We start from the raw sequence: 12,372 nt of genomic DNA, 5'->3' as shown, positions 1-12,372 counted from the left end.
TCGATATCTCCATCCAGAGGGTGGAGACACTATGCAGCACTGCCCCGGGAAGCACCTCTAGCAGCCATCCGAGGAGTTGCCAGTGGAGGTATCTATAGGCTGTAATGTAAACAATGCATTTTCTCTGAAAAGACAGTGTTTACTGCAAAATGCCTGAAGGTAATGATTATACTCACTAGAACAAATACAATAAGCTGTAGTTCTTCTGGTGACTATAGTGTTCCATTAAAGATATGTCAAGTTAAACAATGACAAGCGGTCACATGCTGATAGAAGGGTCAGTAATCTCCTTGTCTGACCATTAAAGCTACACTCAGCTAATGAAGTAGTAGTGCGAGGCTGTGAACTGTTCTTTATTTTCCTATTTATATACAATTTTTCAATCCATGCACTACAGAGATAGAACTAACAGGTAGATCAGATGTATGCTTCCAACGCCGTGCAAATGTTCATCTGATCAGTAGTGCCTTTCTTTATTCAATATCACCAATCCAGCCCCATGAGCCAGCTTCCAAATATCATTGTATAATGCGGGCAGGAGGCATTCTGGTGCCTTTGGATTCCTTAAATAAGCACCATATTACCAGCTTGTGTAAAAACTCATCAGTTTCTGTTACACATTAAAAACCAGGTTTGAGAGCAAACATGAATCCAATTGACCTTCCACAGAAGAATACAAAAGTGTACAAGTAGACAAAGCACAGTAAGAACCCCTGCAGGTATCTAGGAATAGTTACGTTCAGTAATGACTTTAATTGGCATTTGGATTAAACAACATAACATTCCATATTCCGAGAGAGAAATAGAGAGGACGGATCATTGAAATACACAAGGAACAAATATGATCATACATACAGTGCACAAAGTGTTCAACAGCTCAATATCAATGAACCACAAGCTAGCAATACAATAAATATTACACACTGAACACGAAATACAAATAAACAATGCTAAGTTGGCAAATTACAAGCCAAGAATAGCAATCAAAGAGCCACAGTACATTTTGCACAATATGAATAGAGTTTGGTTTACTATGGATGCCAGTCAGAGCCAATCAATCATCAGAATTTCAAAATTATTTTACTCTGCTAGAGGGGTGGAAACTTACAAAAAAACAAAACAAAACACCACATAAAAATTATAAAGAGCAATACAAAGGCTATATATTTTTGTACCTACATAACATGCTGCTTAAGTGCAGTTTATGTTCCATTTATGTGACTTAAATATAAACAAAAAAAACTCACACTTAGTACTTACTGTTTTTTTTCCCTTTTATACTTAATTGAATGTCATAGTAATCCTCTATTCTTTCAGAGCGGTAGTCCACATGTTTGCATTGTATATATGACTGGAAATGAAAATGGAACACATCAGTTAAACACATATAAAAAGCACATTTAAAAAATATAAAATAAAAAAAAAAGCAAATACATACCACCATCTTTCCTCTGAATAATTTTGGTATGGTTCCTTCTACGCATGTTCCTTTCATTTTATTTTCCACATTATCAAGTAACTGCAACAGGAAAACATGGTTAAATTTAATATGAAACTACAACATATTTTACGCTTCATTTTTCTATAGATCGTGAAAGCAACCGATGTACAAATTTTTTTTTTTTTTTTTTTTTTTTTTTAAAGACAGTGGACTTACCACTCTACATAATTCCTGGACATCATGTTGCATAAAGCTGTCGAGTGTTTCCCACCTAAGATCAGAAAGTATTAAAGAATATGATGTCCATAGTGATTATTTGTCTTGTTAAATACATAGACAAAGTAATAAACATATTTAAACTTAGCATGTTTCATTAGAAGTTACAACACTTCCAGCAACAATTGGAATTTAAAAAAAAATAAATAAAAAAAAAAAAAAATAAAATAGTTTCCTTTGGAAATAGGGACCAAAAAAAGGGACATGCAGAACAAATGAAATAAAAAAATACAAAACAAAACTCCTGTGTAGTAATATGGATATAGTCTTATTGACCCCCATATGCTTTTTATTCAAATTATTTTAATGTGGTGAACGGCTAGCAAGCGCTGGCCAACTGCCACATAAGCCACCCATGCATTGCCAAGGGTTATTTTACTATATACCTGTTGGCTGATAGTACATAGTACTGAGAGATATAATTTGCTTGCATAAATGCAAGAGTAACAATAACCTGTGACTGTGTATCCTGCCAGATGCAGTCAGTTCTTCCGAATCTTATACAGGATACGGGCAATTGCTGCACATTTGCTCAAGCCAACTGAATTCCGACCATCTTTGGCGTTGGTAAATATTGGAATTGCCATTGTGGTCAGTATTCAGTCATTTTGACCAGAGTTTGTCTATACATGCAAATTTTGTGAATAACCCTGTAAATAACTCTGTAAATCAAAGTACGGAGCAAACCACTGAAATAACGTATTTTTCTTAACGAAACAAAAAAATAAAACAAGTAAAACCAGTTGAAATTACTCATACTTGTTCAGAGATACAAACGTTGCATATAAAAAACAAATGTGAAAGTTATTCTAACCCATACTTTTTAAGGGAATATACTTACCCAAAAGATTTAGTTAGCTTTTTAGTTCCAACTGGTTTGTCGCTGTGTTGCAGTTCATAAAATACACGCTGTAGCGCTAATGGAACACTCTTAGAGGAGTCATCACCTTCTGTAGGCATCATATAAACAGCCTTTACAAAAGAAAAACAGTGGTAGCATTTTATGGCATATCATCATGCAGAAAATATTGTAAACAGTTATGCAGATCATATGAATTGTGTTAGTGTTAATGTTTAACCCCTGAAGGACGGATGACTGACCCAGTCCGTCAAGCTGGGAAACACTTAACGACGTATGACGGATGGGGTCTATCATGTGCTAAAATTAACCCCAGAGCTGTGATCGCTCTGACAGCACATGTGCTGCAGGGACTTCTGATCCACCTCCCGAGCTTCTGCTGTCAGTGTGAAGTGCAGAGAGACGGATCAGTGCTGCTGCTAATCCACACTAAGGTTCAAAATATGTCTTAAAATACACTGGGATGTCTTCATTAAGAAATGGTATGCTTTTATGGGATAGCTGGAATATATAGCCTGCTAAAATACTCCAAAATGGGACCTGGACACCGCGTAAAATTTCAACGTTTGAAAAAAAAAAAAAATGGAATGGCTGTATCTCAAATGTGCCCCTTCAATATCCACATATACCTGGCAAAGATACATACGGGAGTATTGCTGTACTCAGACGACATAGGTGAGCAAAATATGAAGTATTATACAGTCGTCGCACACAAGGTTTGCTAAATATACTGTGACTTTGTATGTCAAAAAGGCAGACAAAATTGCTTATTACCACTACACTTGGTACAAGCTAGCAGAAAAATTATCCCAAAATATGTCTTTTAAAATATCCTTGGATGTCTTCTTTACGAAATGCCTTTATGGTGTAGCTAGAATATGTAGCCTGCTCAAGTGCTACAAAGTGGGACATGGACGCATCAAAACCATCCATGAAAATTCAAACGTAAAAACCTGAACTTGTCACGTCTCTTACAGCACTGTAACTTCACAAAATAGTATCTAGGTCATACATTGGACATACTGTTTTACTCAGAAGATGTAATGGAGCATAATTTGGGGGATTTTCTGAAAGTGGTACATATCAAGTGTAAGAAATACTCTGCAAAAATGCAACATGTATGTAATGCCTTAGTTAGAGACTAAGGATGGAGTAATCAGGGATAGGGTAAGGTTAGTAAGGGTTAAAGTTCTTAAAAACACTGGGCATCATAACCACCTTAGCTCATTGATGGTTATGGTGCCTGGAAAACCATTTCTGAAGAGATTAACCTCAAAGTGATCCAGGCTGAACCTGCCTGTCCCCTGAAATTTTCTTCATCATTAGCCCTACAAATTTTTATACATCTAGGATATACCTTTCTCCTCCTCTGAAGAAAGCCCAAGGTGCAAATAGTAGTTCAAGTAACCACAGCACACGGTTTAGTTTGCAAAACGATGAATCGGACCGTGTATGAAATTATTGCAGATGCAGTATGGCCACTATCCTCTTTAAAAAAAAAATATGCTCAACATATGCTAATGGACAGAAGTTTATGGAATAAACCAGACAATTAACCAGGTAGAGAGGCTCCTGATAGAAAGAGGGAAGGGAGGACTCTATCTCTTGACATTTGTGAAAATGTAGCAGCTACAAAGATAATTTAATTGCAATTTTATTTTTCTTTCAAAATCTTTTTTTTTTTTTTACTTTTATGCATAGTTTTAAATTTATAACCTCAATATATAATTTTTTTTACTCCAAGCACTAAGGCCACTTCAGTGAGTTGAAGGCATCCCATCCCTATGTGTTGCCCTAAGTGCACACGCAGCCTGGCCTACAGGATAACATACAGGGTATAATAAATTCTTAATTTAATACCTTTCGAAGTTGATTTGTAAAGAATAATGTTTGTAATAAACTGTTCATGTAACAGGTTGCTCCTTGGTTCTTCAGACCAACATAGCCAGTATGTTTCTTTGAATCCCAGCTGCAAAAAATAAAAAAATAAAGTGTTTGCTTGAAAAATAATCACCAAAAAAAACAACAGTAGGAATTTACTTTAACAACAATTTAACAAGAATATGAAATTAAATTTGAAAAAGATCATAGTACGGTATCTTACAAAGAGATGTATATCACCACTTAGTAGACATACCCCCACTAGTAAACGAAGAGTCAATTTTACTGTGAAGCATTAAAACATAATGGTGTAACTTAGATTTAAAAAATGGTTTGTGAAACTTCAAGCTAACATGACATACTCATTAGGGACATTTGCATATAGAATTATGAAAAAAAATAACCACACATCTCATAAGTGTCTTAAATCTGAAACAAATTATTTTTGTTGCAAACAAAATGACTTACGCTACACCATGAGGAGCATCAGCCTGCACATAAACTTCAAATGTCACTTTGTCATCCTCTATAAAGCATTTCTCTGGATCTGTAACTTCCTGAAAAATACACAAAACTTACATAAATATAAATATAACCAGTACATACAACTCAGTAATCACTCATCTGGTTTAAACATTCTAGATACTGCGTTAAAATAGCACTCTAACATTATGCCCAGATTCAGATATTTAAATGTATGATCTAACTATACAACAAAACCACTTCATTAAGTTAAAGTTGTTTTGTGTGCTTAGTGTGTCGCCATTTTTATTTTTCTCTCCAACGTATATGGTTTGTTAGAGAATACACAAGAAGTAATTCAGAACCATATTTCTTTAACTACCTTCAGTCTCAGCCAGCCCAGGATTTATGTTCTAGTGTTGTACTAAGAAGGAACAAATTATGATAATAAAGGAGCAGGTATGAGTGCATTCCACAGCTGGAAAGGCAGTGAACAATCTCTGGAACATATAAAATTAAAGTGTTAGAGGAAAATAATGTAATCCCAGGGTTCTACAGACACAGAATGTCTTGCCTTTCTTCCTCAGGTCCTCATGTAGGTCTCCCTCCAGTAAATGGTACTACTGCCAACTCTACTCCACAGGCTTATAACCTTCTAATCTTTGATTAGAACTTGGAGGTGAGTGTTACATGAAAAGGTGAACATCTCCTTATTTTACACTGAATACATATCATGTATCGTAGAGAGAGAGAGAGAGAGAGAGAGAGAGAGAGAGAGAGAGAGAGAGAGAGAGAGAGAGAGAGAGAGAGAGAGAGAGAGAGAGAGAGAGAGAGAGATTGATTGATTGATTTACGGTTAAATTAAATTTTCATTACAGGTTCATTAAACAGTTTGGGTGCATGGATCACGCCCCTGTTCCATTTTACAGTGGAAGAGGAGACAACTGGTTTATCCATTTAACCATTTTCCACAGAAATATTAATATCAGAATATTTCAGTGGCAGAAAAAAGAAAAAAAAGTGAAGCACTTTTCTGGGGGAAACAAAAATAAATACTATTGTTAGGGAATAAAAGAAGCAACAGGCAAAAAAATTCAATAGGTTTATAACCAATGTTCCGCACATTTTATTTTTTGCTTAGAATAATTGAAAAGGTTGTGTTTGGGTGATGGGGTGACGTTTGTACTAGGCATGTAAAATATTATATCATCCACAAACCGTCTTTTTTTCCTAACCTAAACACATTTTCAAGCCTTACTTCATTAAAATCTTTCACTACACTTCTTAACAAGCCAGGTCTGCACTTTCATTTCTACAACCTTCTGTTTTAAACACGTGATCAAAATTGACCTATATATTCAAACTAGGGTCTTTTTTTATTAATGAGTAAAAAGTATATTCTACATGAATACCCATTTTTAGCCATGACTGTACCTTCCTGGCCTTAGCAACTAAAGAATGAAATTGCACGTGGTTGTCCAGTCTGAGGCCTACAGGTATTTCAAAGTCCTACTCATTTATTGGTTTTCCAAAAAAGTAAAACTTGACATTAATCTTTAATCTATAGTGAATCTCACCTGCCATTTGTCTCCCAGTGTTCATATTTCTCTAAATTTACATGCATTACTTGATCTATTTTTTTATTTTTTTTTATCATATACACCTGACTACCTATGCCTTTATTTAATTTTTACATTTTCGAAAAGTTTAGCATAATTACACTTATTGATGATATCTGCAGCAACATTAGTACTGATGTAATGCCAACTGTAGAGGCATGGTGTGAGAGCCATTAAGGTTGCCTGTTTTCTTAATACAATTTGAACAAATGCAACAACAACAAAAAAAAACTGCAATAGACTGTCTGGTAAATATGCTTGTTAACCCCTTAAGGACACATGACATGTCTGACAAGTCATGATTCCCTTTTATTCCAGAAGTTTGGTCCTTAAGGGGTTAAACATGTATCATTTTTTCCTCTCACCATGCAACACATAAAGTAACATTAATGCTTCCTAACCCCGTTCAGGACCAAGTGACAACCTAAAATACTTTAGTTGAAAAATATTTTAAATTTAAGGTGATAAAACTTACACTCCATGCCATGAAGTTGGAAAAACCCCAATCGTTCTCCTTGTGAAAGAACAAGTGACTAATTCGACGGCTAAATGATTTGTCATCATCCTTGTAATTTATTATCTTCAGCACTGCCTGCGCATGACAGGACCATGACCTGTGACAACAAAAGTAAGAAAACATAATTAGTTGTAACAAAGAAATGTTTAATCTAAACACATTGTGAGTGCGCTATCATTAGATATGTTAAGCGATCATCATTGTGTGAGACTGTTTATGCAGTTCAATAGTTCCATTACTGAACACCACACAGATCTTGTGTCCAAGGTTTACATTTGTTGGCACCTTTCAATTTGTACATCTAGCTACTTCAGCTGCATTCTTTGCAAAATACTTTTAACCCCTTAAACTTCTGGAATAAAAGGGAATCATGACATGTTACACATGTCATGTGTCCTTAAGGGGTTAAAGGAACACTCCACAAACCATACCCACTACAGCCTTTTGTAGTGCTTACGCAGAGCATGGTGACGCTGAATGTCACTTGCTGCACAGTGGCCGCCTGATAAGTGGCCACTGGAGGTGTCCGTAGACTAATGAAAACCCTGCCCTTTTCACTGTTGACTATAGTCACTAGAACAACAAAAGCGTATTGTTGTTCTGATGAGTACAGTGTCCCTTTAATTTTAGTTATATTTACAATGCTCTTGCAACAGATTATTAAAATATATATTTTTTAGCTTATTAAGCACAATTTTATTTGTATCCCACGTTGGAATTCGTGTAGGACCCACTAATATTGGGGTACTGTGAAGTAGTAGTGGGCTTAACACAATATGGCCATATGGTGGAACTGAATCTACATATTTGTTTGGTGAGATTGGTGATTTTAGGGAGCCTTATAAAATTTAAAACTGTATCTTTATGTGTGCGCTGTTCCTTAATGTGTATTATGAAGTTCTTAAGATGGCAGCATTGGAACAGAGATGAGGACAGTAGATCTCAATAAAAGGTACATTAAATGCATCATCATCTTTGCGATATATGAGGTATTCAATGAATATGGGGGAGATTTAAGGCAAGTTTATTTTTTTCATAAAAAGCTTCACTTTTATGTAATGGTGATAAGAATGCATGGAGTTAAACTTTGGACTGACAATTCTAATAAAAGGAAGAGGGGTAAAATGTCATTGTACCAATAGCGTACAATACAATACAATACACCTATAAAAAAGTAAGAAGGATTTACATATAATTTTTTTAATGCAAAATGCAGGAAGAGACTTGAAGGGACTCTTTAGTCACCAGAACAATTGCAGCTTGTTGTATTTGTTCTGGTGTCTATTATATGTCCCTGTAGGCTTTTTGTTGTAAACCCTGCCTTTTCAGAGACATTACATAGCCTAAGGACACCTCCAGAGGCCACTCCTCAGACAGCCACTGTAGGTGCTTCCTGGGGTAGGCCTGCACAGTGTGCACTGCAGTACGGACATTGTGCGTCTCCACACTTTGCATAGAGAAGCTGAACTTTTCTCACAGAGATGCATTGATTCTATGCATCACAATGAGGTGATGTGGATTGGCCAGGGCAGCATTTGGCTCCTTGGCTGTAAACCAAGAGCAGTGATAAGTGAAACTGCAGCTGTGAGACAAACTACTTTTACCATGAACCTCTGTTAGACAGGACCAGAATGAGAGGCACATAGTTGGTGGAGTATCTTCCAGGTTAAGGACGGAATCTATCTGCAATTCACTATACTGTGCATCTGGTGCAGCAGTTTGATAAACTTTAATTGCATTTTTACACACGTTTCAATGTATTTTTTATATACTGTAACTCTTTTATGCCTTTGAATACAGTGTTTCGTTTTTTGTTGTTTCCCCAAGCATAAACTGCTATATCACTTGTCATAACAAATGAGTACTTCCAGGGAACTATCACACAGTTTTAAGTGTTCAGAAAAGTGGCAGTTTGGGCACTTTTCATTACCATTACATTATCCTATGTACCCTTAATGAGCAACAAAACTAAATATTACTTGCAATTATTTAAAACATTTCATAAAAGCCTGGTAGAACAGATGGAAACCTCACAAAAAAACAAAACAAAAAAAAACACATTCTTACGTTGAATCTGATTCTGCATTGCATTGAAGGAAGAATCCCACACTTTTCTGGTGTGGCCTATCCGGATAAAACCTTGGCATTACCATAATTTTCCATGGTAAATTTCGTACAAAGCAGGGAGGACTTAGCACAGATTCACTCAGTCGGCTAAAGCGTTCCACTGTAAACTGAAACGTAGCTTCTGACCGCCAGCTAGTATCTAGAGAAAGAAGAAAAGGTTTGTTTAGTTTGTTAAAGAAACAGCTAATACAGGATTACAACCACTTTATTAATAATTGTATTAATCATTTAGCATAGAAAAAGCATGCTGTAATTGAACAATGGATTGACAACTAGGTCCCCCAAGCAACATACGGATTTAGCTGACATTTCCAGCCAATAAGCAGCCTTAACAGCCCTGCTTAGCACAGTCAAGCTAACCAGATTCTCCCTGCAGGAGATTGCGGAAGCCAGTTGTGTTGTACATGTACCCATTAAGACCCAGGTTAGCTGTCAAATCATTCTTAAAGAGTTTCACTACTTACCTGGAAGGGTATTAAAGGAATATTCCTTTAATTTCAAACAGATATTAGAATACATGTTAATGCATTACATGTTACAATAAGAGAAGAGAGGAAAAAAATATATATGTAAAAGTGGGAAGCAGCACCCACCAGACTCCAGGGTAGAAGTCAAACCATTCTAAAATGGTTTCACTACTTACAACTGAGTGCGTGGGAGTAAACACATAACGAATAGTTTTGCTAGCAAATTTATAAATTTGGAGAAAACTCAATGGGGGAGTTTTCAACAAGTGGGCATCGTACTGTTCTGTTTCAGAGTAAAGCAATGAGAAGCCCAGGAGAAACCAATTTGCAAGCAGAATAACACTGGAACTGTATTTGTTTACAAATAGGCTTAACAGTGCAGAGTCAAGATAACCAGCCTTATGTCAAATCCTCCGACTAGAGAAATGACCACGGAATCGTTTGTATTTTAATTCATTTTTTCCACACTCGCAAAGACAAATCAAGTCCTCTCATAATGTTGCATCTTCTGTTCAAGTCCTCATATTGAACAGCAACTCCAACATGAAGTCACTACTATCACTACTAAACTTACATACCCAAAAACTGCATCATATAAAGGGGATCACATAATTAGAAGAGCAATCTCTTGACAAATTTTTAGAAAATTATCTAATTTTAGAAAATCCCAAATTAGTGTCCAGTTCCAAGTAAGCAACATGGCATCAGCTTGAAACAAGTTTGTGTGTCTAATTGTAAGCAACATTCTATCCAAAGGAAATCCTGGACAAATTTAATTGTAGTGGCAAAACTATTAAAGGGACACCATTACAGCTTAATGAAGTAGCTCTGGTGTCTATAGCCTGACCCTCAGAGAAAAGTCATTGAGTTTTGAGTGTTTACATGGCAGCCTAAGAACACTTCGGTGCTTCCAAATCCAGCGCTGCACAGTGTGGAATGGCACTGTCTTCAGCTTCATGTTTAAAAAGGGAGATGCATGAAGCCCACACCATGTAATTGAGATAAAATGGTCTGGGTCCCTATATTGTCCCTTTAAATGTTTCTTTTGAAGCCAGTTTAATGAATGGGGAGTCACATGTTTTTAATGTAAGGACATATATGTGCTAATAAAATATATATTACTTAAAGGAACATTATAGTCACCAGAGAAAAGGCAGTGTTTACATTGCCCCCTAGAACACCGCCAGTGGAGGTACAAGCCGCCTAAATGGTGTAAAACCACCTAAATGGTTGTTTTAACACTATAGTGTCAGGAATACGTTCGTGTTCCTGACCCTAGTGTCCCTTTAAGCAATACTGCACTATCCAATTTTTCTCCTCCTTTCTCTTTATGTATAAATTAGGGATGCACCTAAATGAAAATTCTGGGCAGATACAGAAACTTCAGGGTGCACTTGGCCGAAAACAACTTTTCTCCCCAAATGATTTTTTCAGAAAGTTTTTTTCCTATAATTTTATCAATATTAGACTTTTTAATTAATTTAATTACCGTATATACTAGAGTATAAGTCGACCCGAATATAAGCAGAGGACCCTAATTTTACCACAAAAAAACTAAGAAAACGTATTGACTCGAGTATAAGCCTAGGGTGGGAAATGCAGCAGCTACAGGTAAATAAATAAAATTAGATCCCAATAAAATTACATGAATTGAATATTTACAGTTTATGTACATAATGAATGCAGTGTGTGTGTTTGTGTAGTGTGTGTATATAATGAATGCAGAGTGTGTGTTTGTATGAATGCAGAATTTGTGTGAGTGTGTGTATATACACACACTGTGTATATAATGCACAGTGTGTGTTTGTGTGTGTGTATAGTGTATGTAAACTGGGTGGGGAAGGGCAGTTTTATTATTTTTATTTGAATATTTTATTTTTATAATACTATTATTTTATTTATATATTTTTTTTTTTTTTAAGATTATAAAATGAGAGGGGACTATGGCAATCCCTGGTGGTCCAGTGGATGGGATGTGCAGTGGGGGGAGGAGGAAGCGTTTACTTACCTTTACAGCAGCTCCTGCCAGCTCACCCGTTCAGCTCACAGTGTAAGTCTCGCAGTCTGCGTGCCGCGGTAACCTGTGAGACTTACACTGTGAGCTGAACAGGGGAGCTGCACTGAGCTGCTGTAAAAGGTAAGTAAATGCTTCCTGCCGGCCCCAAACAGGACAGCAGGGCTTGTAATGAGCACGGCGGTCCTGGTCTGTATTATGGCAATGTAAGTTAACATAATACAGACACTGACTCGAGTATAGGCAGAGTGGGGCTTTTTCAGCACAAATAATGTGCCGAAAAACTCTGCTTATACTCTAGTATATACGGTAATACAATATGAAAAACTTTCCTTCTCCCTGTGACTATGGCCCCATTAATTTATTTTGTCTGAGAGACCCTAATTATGCCTATTGGGGCCTGGCAAAATGTACTTTAACTTTTTAAGTAGTCGACGTGGCACTTCGGAGGCAGCCGAAGTAGTCGGACATTTTTTTTTTTTTTTAGTCGAACGAGGTCAGCTGTGTTTTGTCGTCGAGTTCATGGAACTCAAATTGGACACGCGACGGCACGAACACCGCTGAAAAGTTACCTTCTCTGGGAATTTAAACACAGACTTTGTGCACGAACGGTCCCACTCAACTATTCGACGTGAACTGTTAGCATTAGAAAAAGACCGGCCTCACAGCCTAATTCTCTGGAACTAATTTGGGCATGAAATTATGCGTG

The 12,372-nt window shown here is 36.6% G+C and overlaps 1 protein-coding gene across 2 annotated transcripts in view; it reads right to left on the bottom strand.

Annotated features, from left to right (window-relative positions):
- USP7 (ubiquitin specific peptidase 7) overlaps nucleotides 1-12,372 on the bottom strand; it is a 113,318-nt gene that overhangs the window by 77,199 nt on the left and 23,747 nt on the right. For both annotated transcript variants that reach the window (XM_063430282.1, XM_063430283.1), the window contains exons 3-10: nucleotides 9,123-9,321; nucleotides 7,014-7,152; nucleotides 4,926-5,014; nucleotides 4,437-4,545; nucleotides 2,559-2,689; nucleotides 1,658-1,712; nucleotides 1,439-1,519; nucleotides 1,261-1,351 (exon numbers count right to left, since the gene is read on the bottom strand). In XM_063430282.1, coding sequence (XP_063286352.1) covers nucleotides 1,261-1,351; nucleotides 1,439-1,519; nucleotides 1,658-1,712; nucleotides 2,559-2,689; nucleotides 4,437-4,545; nucleotides 4,926-5,014; nucleotides 7,014-7,152; nucleotides 9,123-9,321 — 894 coding nt within the window. The remainder of the gene's footprint in view (nucleotides 1-1,260; nucleotides 1,352-1,438; nucleotides 1,520-1,657; nucleotides 1,713-2,558; nucleotides 2,690-4,436; nucleotides 4,546-4,925; nucleotides 5,015-7,013; nucleotides 7,153-9,122; nucleotides 9,322-12,372) is intronic.

The sequence above is a fragment of the Pelobates fuscus genome, chromosome 8 (genome assembly GCF_036172605.1).
Source record: "Pelobates fuscus isolate aPelFus1 chromosome 8, aPelFus1.pri, whole genome shotgun sequence".
NCBI classification, from domain to species: Eukaryota; Metazoa; Chordata; class Amphibia; order Anura; family Pelobatidae; genus Pelobates; species Pelobates fuscus.
This window is presented reverse-complemented; position numbering and strand designations above follow the sequence as displayed.